The sequence below is a fragment of the Meriones unguiculatus genome, chromosome 8, assembly GCF_030254825.1.
Source record: "Meriones unguiculatus strain TT.TT164.6M chromosome 8, Bangor_MerUng_6.1, whole genome shotgun sequence".
NCBI lineage: Eukaryota > Metazoa > Chordata > Mammalia > Rodentia > Muridae > Meriones > Meriones unguiculatus.
The window spans coordinates 120,204,528-120,224,373 of record NC_083356.1 but is presented as its reverse complement, the minus strand read 5'-3'; the positions used below and the strand labels follow the sequence as shown (position 1 = coordinate 120,224,373).

Sequence of the window (19,846 nt, the reverse complement as noted above, 5' to 3'; positions counted from 1 at the left end):
AGGTCTTAGGGTCTCTGACCTATGAAACCAGGGCCCCATGTCTTACAGAGATAGCATCCTTTCTCACAAACAGGGAGCCTTTGCTGTTTACAGACAGTCTGTATTTATTTCTACTCTCATAGAGAAGCACAAAGCCCAACTGCATAGACTTTACCGTTAGAACAGCAACTTCCATGTTACAAACTACTCTGTGGTCACTGTAGGTAGGAGGGTGGCAGCTGGCCTGGCCATTTCGCTGTTAGTCACAGGGAATGTCCCTGACATGTATGAAGAGGGATAGTGGGAAGTGGAAAAAGCAAGCACCAATGACAAACTGTTTCTCTAGACAAGGGTGCAGATCCCTACCACGCTTCCCTTTAAGTGAGATTCACGCACGGTCCCAAGAGCATCAGAAAGCAACGGGATGTTAAGACGTGACTTTTAAGTAGCCTATCAGGTGTGGTGTAGTCTTGCCTCAGAAATAAACATTCCTCCGCAGAGGTAAGCAAAACCCTCTTTAAAATTTAGGAACTTAACCATGACTTGTGCTCACATTTGTAATGTTGGCTTCTCTCAGTAGTTTAGACACAAGTCAGGGTCTACCAGGTGGCCAGTCTACTGGAACTGGTTTATTCACTTTCCCACCTGCATGTTGTAACCCCCAGTCATGCCTACATGCCACTTGGTAGATGGGCGAATTCTTCATTCTGCCCACATCCCAATAGCTGAGGGACTCTGTCTCTGACCTTGATAAATTCCTTGATAAAACGGTATTTACCAGCAGCGTCCAATATCGCCCGCGCCCTCCCATCCTTTAATGTATAAACTGCTTCTCCCTCCATCCCCGTTTATTATCTTGTCTGTAACTAGACATCACTGCCAGAAATGTAGCCCTTGCAGAAACTAGGCCTTTCCACAGCGGGATCCAACAAAGCCACATCAATGTGGCACCACGCAGGTTTGTAAAGAAGCAAGGATGCCTAACATCTCTCCCTGTGACGCCTGGAGAAGGACAAGTAAAGACCAGGTACATTCACCAGCTGCCACTCAGAGCGTCCTGAGAGTCAATTCACTTCCCCAGCTGCATAGGTTCCTCTTCTGAAGGTCCATGGGAGTTATCTCCTCCCTACTCTCGCCCCGTTTCCCTTTCCTCTTGAAAGCCAAATTGCCTTCAGTCCTTGGGACCCTTTCATTACCGTTTGAACAGGCTGGGGGCTGATTTGTAGGATCGCTTCTCTATTTTTCCCCCCTGTCACCGCCATCAAGACCAAAGCATGAAAGGTGCCTGATGCCACTGTTTTGCCACGAGAGACCCGCTTTTTAAAATATGACTTTGTTCAGTGCTTGAGGTAGGGAAGGCTTGGTTTTAGATGTTCTCAGATGCTCTTTGAGGGCTGGGAGCAGATGACAGGGAGTACCTCTATCTGAAGCAAGAGTGGAGAGACGAGCCTTCCCAAAGATGCTAGATGGCACAGCAGCCCTGAGCTGGGGACCTTGGGGGAAGCCAGGTTTGCTGCTGTTGATTCCTAAGGCCGACACTGAGACTCACTGTCTAGGAGAGGTGCTCACATTTTGATTTGCAATGGTAGGCACAGGTCGACCAGACTAACTTTAGTTCCATCTGCCTAGTATTTACCTCAACTATCAATCCTAATGACATGTTGAGGCCCCAGAGGGACAGGGTCCTGGTTCTGGACAAATCTCTTATGACTGTTTTCATCACTTTGTGAATTTTTGAAAAAGTCAAGTCTCCTCACGCCGTGCGGCTCTGACCTCTCTCACCTCATTACAGCTGCTTGCTGTAAACAGGACCAAAGAGCGCTGGGCAGCCCGGGTGTATTGCCAAATGGCAGCAGCCTGCCCGCTCATTTCATTGAACACTTCAAATCACAGCGTTGTTTTTTGTCATTGTTGTTGTTGCTGCTGCTGCTGCTGCTGCTGAGGTGTTTCTTTCTTTCTTCCCATTCATTTGAAGGCTAACCTGTGTCTAGACATTGTTCGGTTTGCTCTCAAAGGCCCCCACGGGCTTCAGCACAGTGTCTGGTCAGTCCCTACAGAAGGCTTTATTCCGCTGGCTTGGTTGCTGACAATGGACGACCAGGGCTGGGGCAAGCTGCCACCAGTGTCCGTATACCAGTGGTACCCCCAAGAGAACCTCTTCTGAAAGCACCAAGGTGGACCTTTTCTGGGTTCTTCCCAGCAGGTTGTGCTTTATGAGAGGAATGTGAGGTTGAAGAGGTTGAAACCATAGCTCTGCTTCCCATTTATTGCCAAAGATAGAGGGGATTCCTCCAGCCTGAAGCCATTTCCTGCCCTTTCTGAGACGACTTTCCTCAACTGTGTGTCTCTAAAACTATTGGCTCTGTACTACCTTTTCCAGGCTCTGTCAGCCACCCTGAGATTCCTCTCTGGACATCATCTCGGAGAACAGGTTTTTCTCTCCATGATAACTCTGCTCTGTGTGGTAGGTGAAGGCTAGGAGAGGGCCCAGAGTCCAGTTGATCTGAGTCGGAGCCAGCTGATGGGTCACCGAGACCCACCCCTTACTATTGTTAATAAAATGATATTGGACTATAGTGTTTATTATTGCCCCTATAATCAGTATGGCGGTATTATTTAACGTGCTATCATAATCAATAAGACACAGACACCTGTTAGATTTTTGTAATTACCTTACAGCACCTTGGGCTGGACAGATAATTCTACCTATGCTATCTCAGTTACCTCCCAGCCAGAATCCAATGCCATCCACCTTGACCATTTCTGTCTGGGTTACCTTCCATCCATAATCTTATAAATACTTGCTTATATTTTTCATCTTGGTGTTTCTTAGTCCTTTCTCCTGGCCTACATGGTTCCTTCCATGCTAACCAATCATGGCGTCTTCTCTTCCCATCTGTCTGCCTCCTTCCTTCTCGTCCTCAAAGCCCAGGAACCTTAGCCATGCCTACCTCCTTCTGCCCTGCCCAGGTATAGACCTTTTTTTTTAAATTAATCAATCAGGAGTAATGTCTGGGGCAGGTTTATACAACAAGGATGGGGCAGTAACTAGATCTTAAGGAACAGTAATTAGCATCAAAATACAAGCATCAGACCAACCCCCAACACCTTACAGAGCTGAGTGCTCATGCAGAGCTTGTTATCTGAACTACCACTTAGCTCCCAACACTGTGACTCCGGAGCACCAGAGTGTCCAGTCTTGTTCAGTCTGTTCCTATCTACTTTCCACTGTCCAAGAATCCTGGCAACTTCCTGTCTTCTGGTGAAGTTCTCTATGGGATGTGGTGATGGTACCCGCTTGTTTCTCACTAGGCCTTTCATACCACAGATGAAACCCTGGCCAAAAAAGTTCCTACCCCAACCATTCGCTGGCCACCTCCATCTAGACCCCACTTAACTTGATGCCAAGTAACTAGCTGCATGTCATAACTGTATAATTATACGTTTTTTCTATCATTTGTGGAAAAAGATTGATTTTTCCATCCAATTTCCTCCCTCTACTGAGAATTAAAATACCCACTTTTGCCTGTGGGGGGTACGTCCTAAGATCATGGATACTTGACTGTGGGTGGTACATAACTGTGTGTGTGTGTGTGTGTGTGTGTGTGTGCGTGTGTGTGTATGCATGGATATATGTATATATAATAAGCTCTAGTATATAAATTAGATTTAATAAAGTAAAGCAATCGGAATAATTTACTATATGTTATTTGAAGTTTGTAAATTGTTTATTTCAAGAATTTTCCACCTAATAATGTCAGACCTCAGGTGACCGTAGGTATGTGAAATTACAGAGAGCAGAACTACAGATAAGGAAGGCCACAGATAAGGGGAAACCTCTGTCACTGTCTGTCATGGCGTAAATAAAAACGAAATGTGCTGTGGACACCTTGCATTACTCAGCTTCATTGGGAAGATGACAGACCATAAACCGAGTTTCCCTCAGGCCACAGAACAAGAGTGCTCTGTGGCTCTGATGGCATCGCCTCTAAACTCACCATGAATTTTAAGAACTTCACCCTATGCGCTGTGATGAAAACTTGCCCTTGTAATAAAGCTCTCCTGCTTTTGTGACATAGTCCCCACACACACAGTGCTTCATCTGCCTTTACTCATGTGACCTTTACGGCAATCCACTTAAGGTCTGCCTTACAGATGCAGAAATGATCCAGAGAGTATTAGGCAACTAGAAAGTTCATACGTTAGACCTTATGCCAGTTTTTGTTTCTAATCTAGTGGTGCCTTTTGACAAGTCTAGAGTTAGGAACAGAACAGTCAAGCAAATAACATTCCTCAGAGAGCGTTACAGATTTACCATAGCAATCCAGTCTTGGAAGGACAAGGGCTAGTGAGTCTTGCAGGAAGTCTTGTGGACAGGAAGTTTGGTGTGTTTGTGGAAATGAAGAGGTATGTATGTGGCTGTGGCAGGCAGCACGGCTATCAGGAGAGATTGACAGTGAGCAGTGACAGCTGAATCTAGAACAGGAGATCGATACCAGGCTTTAAATAGCCATGGCGGATGCTAAAGAAGTACTGGAAAGACTAAACTTGGGGTAGTTGTCAGTTACTGGGATGAGAAAGCCAAGAAGCCACTGGAGGTTAGGAAAGAATGCTGTCTGGCCATGAGTTAGATTCCCGAGCTACACAGATGGGCGCTGGGGTTTTCTCCAGGGAGAGAAAGCAGAGCAGGTCCTTGGTGGCAGAGCACCCTGTAAGAGCTGGACAGAAGGACGAACAGGGGAGGAAGGGTTTAGGAAAGCAGGAAGTAGGGGGCAAGCTGTGGGGGGAAGAGAACTCAGGTAGGTTTCTGGTATAGGACACTAAACTCAAAATAGCTAGAAAGCTGCCATCCTTACCTCTTCCCCCAAAGACCCTAAGACTGATTGAAATGTCTCAGCACTGGCAGATTTTGAGTATATTGTCTTGAAGAGCTGACAGTTCATTATGTTTGAAACTTTTGATGAAATGTAATTACTTTTATTGTAATGAGATTTGTAAATTCTAAAGACAGTGTTTAAATTTAACTAAGTTAATGTATTAAATTAGTGATTTAAATAAATTTTAAAATTCTAAATTTTAAAAGACATCTGAATTAAGCAATAAGGATTTTATATGGCCACTAGATAAAATTCTGCTAAACACCCAGAGAACTGCTCCCCCAGTTCCAATGTTGAACCTGTCAAGGTTTGAGGACTGACTTTGCTTGTAAACCTTTCTTTCTGCCTTCAGCTCAGTCCACACCCAGGAGGTGAGGAGATCCAGTAACTCCTTTCGCTTTTAGCCAAGTATCTAGGAGCATTTCTGCTATTTACAACCTATGTCAAGAAGTGAAAACAGCAGGGCTGCTTCTCAGGCTGAAGAGCTGTAATCCTATTATGCCTGCCTGAGCCTTTCCCCCTGGCTGCCTCTGTGGCCATAGATGCACCGGAGGTGACTTGATTGACTTTTAAATCCCCAAGGGTCCTCGTCTCAAAATCCCCACATGTAAGTCAAGTGGTAGATTGGGCGCTTGCTAAGAGGGCCTGGCTCCTTCGGCCCCCCGGTGGCCCCAGCTTCTCTTCGGTGTCTTTCCTGGTCCCGTGCTTTCTAGGTGACACCACTAAGCGCTAGACTGATGTGCCGTCGTGCCCTTCAGTGATGATCCTTGGCAGGAAATGAACGTAGCCGGCGTCTGTCTGCCAAGACCTGCGTTTTGTATTTGTGTAGTCAGGATTCATAAGCAGGCCCTCCTTCCATTCTGTGAACAAGAGCATGGTGTCCTTTCGTTCATGACAAAGCTGTCCTTACGATGGTCATGTGTAAGTCATGTTCTCTTCCTCCAGCTGTCTCTGAGTAGGCCTGCCACTTACTGAGATAACGTGTTTGCAAAATTAGTTTATCTGACTACCTGTTTATCACATTTACATTGCGGTCCTGAGCACTCCATAACTGACTTCAGTTCCATTGCTAGAGCAAATGCCGTACTCTATGTTTCACCTTGGATTGAGTTTTGGGTAGCATGTTGCTGCATTTTGCTTTCTACTTACACACATAGATATGTAAGCACCTTAACATTCAATGCTTCCCGTAAATCTCACATCTCTCTCAAGAACAACTTGTCTTTAGTTTTCCAATGGAATGTCACAGGGATGGTGTCTTAGTTACTTTTTTTTTTTTATGGCTGTGATAAAACACTATACCAATGCTATTTATAAAAGTTTACAGGGGCTTAAAGTTTCATAGGGTTAGAGCCCCTGACCAACATGGTGGGACGCATGGCAACAGCCAGGCAGGCATGCTACCAGAGCAGTTGCTGAGAACTCACATCTTGAGGGGAATCCGCCTGGCAGACGAAGCTAACTGGGAATGGCATGGGCTTTTGAAACCTCAAAGCCCGCCCCCAGTGACACAGCTCTTTCAACAAGCCCACACCACCTAATGAATATCAAACAGTCCCAGCAACTGGAGACCAAGCACTCAAATACATGAGCCGCTGGGGGCCACCCTTATTCAGCTACCACAGATGGTGAGTGTCATTTAGTTAGGCTTCCTTATATTGCAATGAACAGTAAAATTACTGACTAATCTTATCTCTGATCATTAATGTCACTAAATACCATTTAAATGCTGTTTAATAGCATTTAATAACATTAACGATTCCAAAATAATTTTAGATACAAAAGGCAATCAGGATGCCAGGCAATGGTGGTGCATGCCTTTAATCCGAGTACTCAGGAGACAGAGGCAGGCGGATCTCTGTGAGTTCGAGGCCAGCCTGGTCTACGTTGTAAGTTTCGGGACAATTGGGGCTACAGAGAGAAACCCTGTCTTGAAAAAAACAAAAACAAAACAAACAAACAAAAACCCAAACAAACAAACAAAACTCACAAAACAAAAAGGCAATTAAGAATTTACTTAGTCTTCTTATGTTAAAAACGATCCCTTAACTCCATATATCAAAGGTAGACTACTGATTTTATGGAACTAAGCTTTGGAATTAAAAACCATCAGTACAAATCATCAACCCTTTGAACAGTGGTGGTCCATGGACTGAGTTTCAGGTATAGGGGTAAACCTTCCTTTCCCTGTCTTAGAAATGCCAGACAGTGTTATTTGTCTTGTTCTCGTCTCACGGACACCCCTCCTTAGGGCTGGGTAAGGAAACTGGTGAGTCCTCTGGGAAGAGCATCACACATGACCTAGAACGGCGATAGCAGCAGCATCACCTTTTGTTAGGCTAAGATACCACACCTGAGTTCAAGAAGTGTGAACCCATTGTCAAGTTGTCCAACCACGTGTCCCTCGTGCTTGAAGGGGCAAGCTTCGTCCTCGTTGACTGAGGTTGTAATAAAAAGCAATGTTTTACAACTATCTACAAAATGTCCGGTAAGTTAGCCAATAATGACCACATAGAGGGCTCTTCCCACTGAGATTGGACGGGACGGGAGCCTGTGTACATACGACTCCTCCGTATCCTTCCCACCATTGAATACATTCATTTCATATGGGGCACACCGTCTTCTTCGGTCAATATCTTTTTCAGCTAGAATAAACCCCCCTGAACACGTTCCTGACCGCAGGATCTGTTCCCCTGTTTGAAGCGTGTGTAACGATGTTCCGTTATTGTCCTTCTTTGTAGACCTGGCCAGAGGACCGTGGATGACCTAGAGATTGTGTACGATGAACTCCTTCATATTAAAGCCTTGTCCCATCTTTCTACAACAGTAAGTCTCTCCTAACCAGGCCATGGTGCGTGGGCAGGCATTCAAGTGGAAGAGAAGAGAAAAGTAAATGAAAATCACAGAACAGTAACAACAAAACCAACCAAACAAAAAGCCCAGCATCCGAGCCCAAGAAATGGCTCAGCGTAGATACAGGCACAAACCTGACCCCCTGAGCTCCGTCCCAGTAACCCAATAGCCCACACAGTGGAAGGAAAGACCTGACTCTCGCGAACTGTTCTCTGACCTCTACATGCGCACTGTGGCACGCAATCACCCCACAAAATAGATAAGTGTCCCTAAGGGGGCTGCCTGGTGGGAATTTGTTATGAGCTTGTCCAAACAATCGTTTGGGTATAGACTTTGAGATCCAAGCAGCCAGTCTAATGAAAGCATTTCTGGATGGCAGGAATTTGTACGAGCAAGGTGATAGGCAGCTTCGAGGTGACCCTGGGGACCACAGCTAACAGGGGCACCCACGCAAAACCCAAGCCCCTTCTCCTGCACCTTGCCTTGCCTTGTTCTCTCTTTTCCCTCTAGGTGAAGCGAGAGTTAGCGGGTGTCCTCATTTTTGAGTCTCATGCCAAAGGAGGAACCGTGTGTAAGTGAGAACCCTGATAAAGCCCTGTGCCCGGCCACACCCTCTGCTGTTCAAGGTCAAAGCCACCGTACTCTCCCTCTTGGCCCCTCTCTGACACGGCAGGGTGTCACGTGACACTTGTGCTTTTCTGGACCTGTGACCGGTCCAGCTTGGGTCAGCTACTCGGAATTTTGCCAGTTGGAGTCCTGCTGGTTCTCTACCCCACTGGCTTTCAACCTTGTGCCTAAAATGGGTGGGGTGAATGGAGTCTCTATTCTTGCAGGGCCCTGGCTGGGAACTTCCATGGTGGCTTCACTTCAGCTTGTGGATTTAGAACTAATCTGGGCTGAGGGACAGTTCAGTTAGCAGAGCACTTGCCTAGCATGAAACCCTCCCTGGGTTCTATCCTGAACACTGCATAACCCCGGGGGGTTGGGGGGATCATTAAGGGGATGGTATTGGGAGGTCACTCAGGGGAGGGAAATAGGGGGACTTTGAAGTTCAAGGTCAACCCTGGCTACATAGCAAGTTTGAGACTCAGTCACAAAAAAAGGTTAAATTATTTTTTTTAAAGAAGAAATAATTTGGCTCTTGAAATCTCCTGTTATAGTTATATTAATGTGATCCGATATTATATCGTATCAGTGCTATTGAAGCTGTGGTTTCCACGAGTCCTACGAAGTCTTTGCTCAACAGTGGGGTCAAGGCCAGGAAATGCCTCTTGTCTAGTCTGTGGCAGAATCAGAAGATAAGTCCGCATGTGACCGGTTCTCGGGGTTCTGCGCCAGACAGACAGTGAGGGCTGGATATAAGTGGACATTTCCGAAACCCGGTGACATGCAGAACACATTGTTAATCTGCAGCAATTAAACTTCCAGGAGACACGTTTTGGAAAATTTTGCTCTGTTAGCTACATTGTGATAGTTAAGAGTAAACAACAAATGTGAATTACAGACACAAAATTAGTTTTAAAAATTGTGTCTCAAAATGTCTTATTTTTTTGGTATGAGAGTACTATTTCTAACACTGGTACCTCCGTCAGCAAGAAACTCATTTTTTAGCTTTTTCAGAATCACTTTTGTATTTTTTTGTTGTTTTTGTCTCTTCAATTCGTTTTTATTTAATTCATTTTCATTTGTCTCTTAATTCTTTTCATTCAAACTCAATAGTTGTTTTCACTGTGCTATGAAACACTTCAATGTTTCAGATGAAAAATAGAGACTATTAAAATACTTTATTTTCATCAAACACTCCTGTTCGCACTGCAGTTTATTTTCCAAACAATGAAACTGCAGCTGCCTCGCCTTCCTTCCTTGAGTCTGCTCTTTCCCACCTTTCCAAGAGTGATTCCTACCCTGAACATATTGGTTATTATTCTAACCAAGTAAAAACATATGCGTAGGTACCTATTTATCAACAAGCCACGGCACTGATTTGCATGTTTTCAAACTTCACATTACTGGTCAGATCACTTTTAAAACCTACTTCCTACAGCACAATGCTTTGTGAATTGTGGGGAAAACACACAATCCATTAAGAAATGGATTGCTGGTAAATTCATATCCAGTTGTTTTTTTTTTTTTAAACCTGTCTTTCCGGGCAGAGCAAACACTATAGTCTCTTGTCCTTTAAGTTCTATAGAAAGACAATAATATTCCACCTGAATTAGTGAGGATTTGCCAGTAATTTTTTTGTGTGTGTTTTATGTATGCGTAATTCTGGGGACTTAAGCTTGATGATTTGATAAGCTGTAATTTATATTGATGTGATTCTATTCTTGTCATAAGTCTCTTCATCTTTTTGTGTCTAGTGTTTAACCAGGGGGAAGAAGGTACCTCCTGGTACATTATTCTAAAAGGATCAGTGAATGTAGTCATTTATGGCAAGGTACATACCTATCTATATATGTATATATCTCTTTTCTTTTTGAATTTTTATTATACTCCATTTGCTAGTGTGCTTCTCAGTAGTAACAAATGTTGCTGCAATTAAATTTACCATAGTATTGTTACTCCATGTAGAAAAGACATAATTTCATCTTTAATCCTCAGCTTTTTTAATCATTGCACTCAGAGCCATTCATGGACTGTATTTATTCTGTAAAAGAAAAATTTAAGATTTTAATTTGATTATATAGTACCGGCTGCAGTCCATTCACACACACAGGGTTTGGGGGAGGGGAGGAGAAGGAGGGTGCTCCACCAGGGGGAGGGGAGGGGAAGGAGGGCGTTCCATCTGTTAATCTGAATGCCCTGCTCTCCCCAGGGTGTGGTCTGCACCCTGCACGAGGGAGATGACTTTGGCAAGTTAGCTCTGGTGAACGATGCCCCAAGAGCTGCCTCCATTGTTCTCCGAGAAGATAACTGTCACTTCCTAAGAGTTGACAAGGAAGACTTCAACCGGATTCTGAGGGTGAGTTGAAAGAGTAAACTCTGGCTGAAGGGGATCCTACTTCTCCCCTTCCTGAATAAGAAAAGACTGGAGTGGATTGTTTATCCTGCAGGATTGTGGCAGATAGATGCTCGAACAAAGGGCCTTTGTTATAAAACAGGCATGTTCAGTGCACATCCTGGAGACCAGCCGCAGCCATCAAATTTCATGCTGGACCAAGTCCCTCTGCACATGCCTATGCTGGCCCATATGAATGGACAACAATCCCAGTTGCCTTAGCAAGATGTCAAAGTCTAGGGCATTTCTCTCTGTTGGCCTGTGCATCCTTTTCTATGCCCTTTTCCTACTGTTCAGCACAGTGGCGGCCTCCCCTCTACCCCATGTCTTCTGTATGGTCCATTTCCCATCTCTCCCCAAGTGAGCCATTCTCACAGCAGCACACACTCACGATTTACCGAGGGCTTGTTAATGGAAATGAAAGCCTATTGCCGTTACCCAACAACACATATTCACACAAGGGCTTTAGCTCAAATTGTTTCAAACCACAGCTCTTGCGATACTGGCAAACAGGTGAATGATTTGGGTGCTTGCAAAGCTACAGAACTGCACCTGAGGTTGAGTTATGATGAAGAACTCCTCTATAGATTTAAGGTATCTGTGTAAGTGTGGGATGTTTAAGAAAGATGGTTCCTGGTTCCAGAGAAGTTCCCTCTGTCCCTGTCCTTCTATGTGAACATCTCTCTCTACCCTGCCTGAAGCCCTGGCCTCTGCTCGCAACACTGCTTACACACTTGGTCACAAAGCAAAGAAAGTTACAAGTTCAGACCATTGAGAGGGTTAGAAGTGTAGCTCAGCTGCTAGAGCCCTTGCCTGGCATGCCTGAAGCACTGGGTTCAATCCTCAGTACAGGATGAACCAGGCATGGCCGGATGAACCAGGCATGGCCGTGTACAGCTATCATCTCAGCACTTAGAAGGTGGGAACCTGCAGGATCAGAAGTTCAAGGTCAGCCTCAGCTACATAGAGCATTTGAAAGAGTCAGATTTGAACCATTTTATCACTGACATCATTTATAAGCCATTCAAAATGACTGAAAGAGGCCCGCATCACGTTTCAATTTGATTTTGAAATAACTGTTGCTTGGGCATGGGGGGGATATGGCTCAGTTAGTAGTGTGCTTGTTGCCTGAGCATGAGGGCTTGGGTTCAGGTGCCCGGGCTCGCCGGCCAGCCAGCCTAGTTGAATCAGAGAGCTCCAGGCTCGGCGAGAGACTCAATCTACAAACATTCAGCGGAGAGCGGTACCTCAGTGTACACCTCTGGCTTCTGCGTGCACGCTTGCATGAGTGGAATACACACAGAGAGACGAGGATGCATGTACACCCCAGACATGCCAAAATCAAAACGAAACGGTCGCTTAACGAGGTAGAGGTGCCACTCCTATGGCTCGTGGAAGAGAAAGGCAGGCTACACTGAAGCTCAGTACTGTTTGCCACATATCTTTAGAAGAAATGCCTCTGGTCCCCCGTTTGCCCGCTCCATTCCTCCCCCTCCCCCCCCAGATATGTTTCAGAGCGCCACCACCACACCAGGCTCCTCCGGAGTTTCTCTGGGACTATGGTAAAAGCAGTTTTAAAACCACATGCTTCAAGCCTCATCTGGTCCTCCCTTCTGACCATTCCAGCCCTTGACTTTGAAAATGGCTTAATTTGTAGACGCGACAATTAACATCACAAGCACCAAATGAGTTTCTGAAGCGCTGGAAATTTCTGTCATTGTCTGAGTGAAGAGCAGCATCTGTATGTGGTATAATTTGTGTTTGCAGGACGTTGAGGCGAATACAGTCAGACTCAAAGAACATGACCAAGATGTCTTGGTGCTGGAGAAGGTCCCAGCAGGGAACAGAGCTTCTAATCAAGGAAACTCACAGCCTCAGCAAAAGTATGTTTGCATCCAACACTGTAATTGCCAGACTACGATTAACCTTTTCACATGGTATCGTTTCTACAATAGCATGTTCTCCCTTTCTGTGGAAGATGGCAGTGTGTGGGACTTTTTTTTCCCCCTCCATATTGACTAATCACACATCTTGCGGCACATAATGTATCCATTTCTGGCACTGCATTGAGCTCGGTGCTGTGTAGAGTAACGCAAAGAGAATATTGTCCTGCTCCAAAGGCCTCTCCCTCCTTACTGTTCGGCCATGATAGCTTTAAAAAGAAAACCCAGAGAGAACAGTGCAGTTGGCACACCAAACGGCGCAGGGCACAGGCCCCAGTGATGAGGACCTATGGCATCTGAATGTCCTGGGGAGGTCTCTCCTAAAGCGTTTTCACCTTGTTGTTCGAGTGACTAGGTGACATGGATGGAACTCCAATTTTGAATAGAAAACGTGTGCTATCTCGTTGGCATCCTGGGTTCTTATTCTTACTCAGTGTCAAATGGGAGTTTCGCTTCACATTTCTTGGGCTTCTTGTTTAACTGGAGTCATTTCCAGGGCACCTGGGTTCAGGTCCAGCTTTTGCTGTAACTTCCTACCTAAGACTGTTTCGTGAAAGGTGCCAACATTTGAGCGACGAGGCAAGAGACTTAAAAATGAGCCTCTAGGAAATCAGGACTCGTGAAGTTTTAAGTGGGGATTAATTTTCAATCTGTGTATAAGAAAAGCAGATGAGTGTTTGTTTGCTAAAGAAACATCACCAAATAATATGTTGAAAGAGCATTTTCCTTTGTTGCCAAGTAAAATGGGGTTCCCTTTATCAGAGCGCTCACCAAAACTGATGAATTCCTATTGTTTCGACTAAAAGCTTATGACTCAGTTGTTTTCATCTGGGTAAGTCAACGTATTTGAGAAGAAGACAGGAAGAAACATATTATTAAATAAGCACAGTATGTTTTGTAAATTGTATCCAATCCTCCCAACAACCCTTTTGAAGGGATGGAGGCATTTCAGCTCTCATTGGCAAGGGCTTGCTCAGGGATTCAGAACTCCTTCCACCGGTGGTCCTCAACCTCCCTCATGTTTCTGAGACCCTTTAATATCATTCTTCATGCAGTGGTGACCTCCAACCAGAAAATTATCTTCATTGCTACTTCATAACTGTAATTTTGCTACAGTGGTTAATTGTAATGTCAACGTCAGAGACACAGTGTATCTGATATGCAACCCCTGTGAAAGAGTCCGTGAACCCACAGAGGGGTCGCGACCCAGGTTGAGAACCACTGACTTAAAGGGCAGTTCAGCTTGACCAACTTTCACACCTCTGCTCCTCCTGCTTCCTAGCTTACATTAGCAGAAAACAGAGTCGTGGGCCCCACGGGCTCCAAAATCCTCACAGAGTGGGGGATGTATCTGAACATGTCCACAAGTTTCTCCCCAGTCCCTAACCAGTACAGAAGAGCAATAATTTATATCACAGTTGCTGTCAGCCAATATGTGGTACTATCGGTAATGTAGAGCAAATCAAAGTCTGTGGGAAGATGTGTGCTGTGAGGGACTGGAGCAGCCGCGTGTTTGGGTACCAGTGTGCATGCTGGTCCCGAACTTATAGAGTGCCGACCGTAGGTAAACACTGCATCTTCAACACTTTATGGTAAATGATGCAAATCAGCATCTTTCAAAGGGGGATGGCATTAAAAAGAACTCTGTAAAAGCACCTGTTACTTTGCTTACAAAACTTAACATCCAGATTTCCTTTTCATTTCTTAATTCTATTTGCTTTTTATCTATTCTTTTGCACCAGGGATTGAACTCAGAGCCTTATATATGCTAGGCAATTACTCTTCCACTGAGCCATGGTCCAAGCTCTATTATCTATTTTTTGGGCAGTTGTCCTTGTAGCCTGCTAAGGAAGATGGCCATGACAAAGTTTTGTGTGTCTGAGGGTTTACACTACTTCCAAGATTTACTTATAGCTAGATGATTTTACAGGTGACTATTATCTTTACGACTATCTGTGTCTTAGAAAATTACAGTATCTGGAAAAGCAAAGCTGGAAAATTCTCCCTAACTTTGAAACATTTGATCAAGAGATGCCCTGAGGCCTCCCTTACCCTCTTTCCTACCTGAGGGAGGAACTGAAAACCTAGGCTTATCACAAGTTCAGTTCAGGGTGCCTTCCACTGTAGGAATTCAGTGGAATGAAAAGGCAAACAAAAGGTGACATAAGAGTGTAGGATGTCTCCTTCAGTACCGTATCAGTTTTCCATTTGTGTCCTGTCATCTAGCCCAAGTTTTTTTAATCTAATTTAAAGATGGTGCTCCCACACATGTTTGTAGCAAGCTATCTATGAAAGGCACTGGGTACAAAACAGTACACCACAGTCAGCTCCCTGAAGAATGAAAAGCTGCTCTCTCCAGGGGTCATTTTCCAAGACTGACCAGAGCTGCAAGGATGGGTCCCTGTAAGTAAACGCTATGACTGATGTTATCATCCCCTTCATGCCAACAACCGTGTCTGCAGATAGACAGCCGGCTGAGGGCATCTGCCTCTGCAGAAACTGTTCTTTTCAACCTCCGAAAATGTCATCATGTTGGTGGCAATAATATTATTTTCCTGATTTACTTTTCTTCCCTGAGAAATCCCAGTTAGCTTATACATACACATTAATCTTTAAAAACTGCCTGACTCTGCCCGAGCCACTGAACACTGAGTGACGGATTCACTGTGACACCCCCTTTGGGGGATGTCTTGGTCACTGGGTTGTGAGAATTTGGTAAGACAAGAACTTGAAATGGCTGTCCTGTTCAGGTCAGGGCCCTGCCTTTTTCCTTAGAGCGGTTTTCCCACCGCAGTATTCCCGGCTTCCTCACAGGAAGATCTGCTTTCTCATTCCTTCGCCCCTGGCCCTTGCTTTGGTTCTTCTAAATGCAGGCTTGGTATTAGGAAAACAATTTTCTCTCGAAGGTTTAAGACAACCTGCTGGCTCCTATAACGGAGCCTGCTTGGGTGGCTTTTGAGTGGACCTGGAGTAGCTGCTTCTTGCCATAAACTGACAAAAGATGCACTATCCGGCCTCGGGCACTCTTGACCCTGCACAACAAGGGCTCGGGCAGGGGGTACGTGCCTGTTTGGTGGGATGTAAAGCCAGAATCTGGATCTTTTAGGCGAAACTGGGGTCATCAGAGGTCTCCATGCCCCCTTTTCCTCGTCAGTCCCCTGCCCCTAACTCCTGGGTTCTGTGGCGCTGCAGCCAGGGAAGGAATCGCTCAGCTGTGCCACTAGGGGGAGTCAGGTACCAGAGAAAGAGCCTGTGGGTGTGACTGGCCAGGCAAGGCAGAGCCTAAAAGACGCTTGTTCTCCGTTGAGGTGACTCTGTGTGGCTCCGGTGGGCCTTTATGCTATGTGATTGGGCTACCTAAAAGTCCAAACAATGAGAACCAGAGCACCTACACAAACTGCTTCTGAGCAAAATTCCTGACAAAGGAGACGCCTTGTCAGCGGATCTCGCTCCCCCGACAGTTACATGAAGTAACTGACTTACTCGGGGTTCAGTTAAGGAAGGCATTTATACTCTTATTTAAATAAGACTTCCTTCCATAGCCTCCTCAAAAGGGGAGACTTTTAATTACACGGAGCGTTTCCTGCTCGGAGTGGGCTCCTGACAGCCAGACCTGGTCTCCTCTCCACACACAACACCTTCCTGCACAGGCAACCAAACCAAACACACACACAGAGAAAAAGCAGCCACAGGCAGTTGCCTTTTCTAAAGCTTGCCAGTTTCCGCCCCTGCAGAGAAAAGGTAATATTAATTAGCAGGAGTGAGCAGGGCTGCCTAGATCGACACCCACCTCGTTGTGGGGGGGCATGGTAAACACCAGACAGGTGCAGGATGCTCGCTGCGCCCCACCCCACCCCATTTCCCCGTGGAACGGCAGGTCTTAGTTCTAGCTGAGGGCCACCTCCATCACCATCAGGCGTTCAGCCTCCTCTAGCTATGGTTTGCTGTTGGCCGCCATCTGCACTCCGGCTTTAACTCACCTTCGATTTGAAAAGCACGTTTTCCCTTGGTGGCTGGAGAGCAGCCCGAACAGATCCCCTGAAATGATGACTGACGCAGGCCCCCCAAAATGATTCATACCCGGCAGTGAATAAGTTATATATAGTTTTCTATTTCTGATTTGTTCCTTTTTGTGTTGTTCCTTGGGTTTGTTTGCTCACTGGTACTTGCGGGTTTTTTTTTTTTTTTCTTTTCTTTTGTTTTATTATTAGCTGATTTCCAAAGCACATAGCAGTGTACAGTCAGGAACGATGGAATATCCCAGAAGTTGGCAGGGAAATCCAGTGTGACACTGACATTTTCTACCCCCGTGCCTGGGTAACCCAGTCCCCTGTGATTTTCCTCAGCCGTGCCCTGCCCTGCCCTGTCCTACCCTGTCCCAGGGTGTACATACTACTTTTCATTCTCCCTTGGAATAAGGCTGATGGTCCTCAGTTCCAGCTGTGGGAGCCTCTGTCTTAAATTCTCCTTTAGTTCCATATACGGGGGTGGGGGTGGGGGCGGGGATGGGCGTGGAGAGAACATTTTTAGGAACTGTTTTCCCACCACCTTCCTGTGTGCTTGGGAGAGGTACACAGTCTCCCTCACTGCAGAGAATGCTCTAGTCACGAGGAGTCCATGCACTTTCCCAGGACCTCAGTCTTAAAAAACATACACCAGCAATTTGTTTCCCCCCGGGGGTGCTCACTTTTGGAAAACTAACGGTCTTTTTACTTCCCGCCTAGGTATACTGTGATGTCAGGAACCCCTGAAAAAATTTTAGAGCATTTTCTAGAAACAATACGCCTTGAGCCATCTTTGAATGAAGCCACAGGTATGCTCATGGGAGGGTTTGGTGAGTCTACTAAATCCATGTATAGAATTGTGAGAGAGAAATAGGAAAAAACATCCTGATTAACTCTCAGTGTGTGCTGCCAAGGCGGTTCTAGAGGGGTGTCCCTGGGGGGTACAGAGACCAACCTATCCCAAAGAGCATTGTAGTTTCATGAGACCATGCTAGGAGCTGCCTTTCATAGACAACTGTTATAATGCCATTCAGCCATCCCCCAACCCCTACAGTGTACACACGCGCACACACACACACACACACACACACACACACACACACACACGTATCTGTTAGGCCATCATATAAATGCAACCTCTTCCCATGGAGCATTTGAGACTGCCCACGCCAAGAATAAATGGCTCTCTCTGCGGTCGTGGTCTTATTCCAGAGGGAACTATATACTGCCTGTGTTGGTTTTCCGCCAGCTGCTGTAGCAAAGGACAACTGCTCAGACAGTAGCGTCTGGTTGTCCTGCAGTTCTGGAGGCTAGACGGCAGAGACGGTGGTGACGGCAGGCTGATTGCGTTCTAAGGGCTGTGTCCCATGCCTGTCTGTCTACCCATGCTCTCCCATCCCCTGGTGTCAGCTGGCAATCCTCCCATGCAGCATGCTAAAGTCAGGTTGGCAAGGTCTTCACTTTGTGAGTCTTTGTACGGCCCTCCCTCTGCACAGAGCCGTCCCCGTGTCCAATCTGTTTTTAAAGCCCCGTTCTTGTTCAGAGCCCACCTTAGTGACTCACCTTCACTGTGTCTTCAGAGACCCTGTTTCCATATAGCGTCCCATTTGGAGGTACTGGGGACTAGTCCCACGACATATCTTTTGTGAATAATAAAGCTCAACACGTAAGCTTTCTTACCATGAACAAGCCCCACTGTCAAGAGACAACACTGAGGGGGGCTGGGAAAAAATTTCACTAGTGATCTCTGTCCAGGGTCATATCCTTTCCACGCTTTGGGCAAATTGGAAGGAGCAGCCCACAGCCAACTTTTTCTTTGTACTTTCTTGTGACTCCGGAGATCGAAGCCAGGGCCTCCGGTATGCTAGGCAAGTGTTGTGCCACAGAGCCGCATTGTCAGTTCAGGCACCCAGCTTAAAAGAGAAATCCTATGCTACTTGCCTGGCTCTCAGAATAATGTCGTGGGTTAATGTTTTAAGCACAGTGACCTCCACAGGAGAACATTTCTCACCCTAAGGGATTCACAGATTTATCTCAGAAACTTAGTGGTAGGTCAAAATCCATTTAACAGCTGATCTTGGCAATCTACCTAAGACGAAGACAGCGTTATTATATATGTTTTTTGTAGGCATGTTGCCACCGACTTCTTAATCTGCTCCCAGCGTCTTGTTCTGTGAATTGATTATCTGGGATTTTGCAAAGCAGCAGATTGACTGGGGAGTCGTTGACGCAACGCCAAGCTTGCAGGCTTGGGTCTGTCCTTCTCAGGGCAGTGTTTGTTGAGTCAGTCCAGCCAGGCCCTGAGATAAACGCTGTGTTTGGTGGCGTAAACAGATCACTCGCTCTCTCCCTCCGGAAGCTCAGAATGTGCTAGAAGACACGAGGGAAGGTACAGAGAACTTGAATTTAAGGCAGGATGCAGTCAGCTTTGCGGGACTGACCGAGAAGACTCGGGAAAATGTCATGGAAAGTTTGGCCTTTAAAGTGTCCCTGAAGGGAGGCTGGTGACCAGTAACTGGAGTTGGTATCAAGCCGTCCTTATCAAGAGACAGAATTAGTAATGGCATAGAAGGTGGAGGGAATGGTAGTCTGCTATACCTAACGTGCATCTGTGGGCCCGGAAGGTAAGGTCTAAGAAATTGGGGTGCAGATTTTCCAGAGTCTTGAATCCAAAGGCAAAAGTGCCAGGGGATAGCTGGGAATTTGTCTGGCGAAGAAGAGAAAAGCCCTTCTGGGGAGTTAAAAAGGAAGAGGGAAAGGTTTCCCTGTATTTAGGTAGGAAGGGATTGCTTCTGAGAGACCTTGGTAATGCCACATAAATCAAAGTGCCAAGACCAGAGGTCAGGAAAATGTAGGTAGGATTTTTTTTTTCTTTGCTCAAAATGTGTCATTAAATAATACAAGAAATTCCATTTTCTCTGGAATGAATGATGAGCCAAAGGAAGAGTCTAGTGTATTAGCAACTGTAGTGTGTGTGGTGTGGTGTTGTGTGGTATGGTATGTTATGGTATGGTGTGGCAGTGTGGTATGCTATGTTATGGTGTGTTGTGGTGTGGTGTGATATGTGGTATGGTATGTTATGGTATGGTGTGGTGTGGTAGTATGGTGTGGTATGGCAGTGTGGTAGGTTTTGGTGTTGCACGCCTTTAATCCCAGCACTTGGGAAGCAGAGGCAGGTGGATCTCCATGAGT

General features: G+C 45.8%; 1 protein-coding gene across 4 annotated transcripts in view; it reads left to right on the top strand.

The window, feature by feature from the left end:
• Nucleotides 1-19,846, top strand: part of Rapgef4 (Rap guanine nucleotide exchange factor 4) — a 266,011-nt gene that overhangs the window by 198,458 nt on the left and 47,707 nt on the right. For all 4 annotated transcript variants that reach the window (XM_060390453.1, XM_060390452.1, XM_060390454.1 and 1 more), the window contains 6 exons: nucleotides 7,598-7,682; nucleotides 8,220-8,280; nucleotides 10,070-10,146; nucleotides 10,525-10,671; nucleotides 12,475-12,590; nucleotides 17,375-17,463. In XM_060390453.1, the coding sequence (XP_060246436.1) occupies nucleotides 7,598-7,682; nucleotides 8,220-8,280; nucleotides 10,070-10,146; nucleotides 10,525-10,671; nucleotides 12,475-12,590; nucleotides 17,375-17,463 (575 nt within the window). The remainder of the gene's footprint in view (nucleotides 1-7,597; nucleotides 7,683-8,219; nucleotides 8,281-10,069; nucleotides 10,147-10,524; nucleotides 10,672-12,474; nucleotides 12,591-17,374; nucleotides 17,464-19,846) is intronic.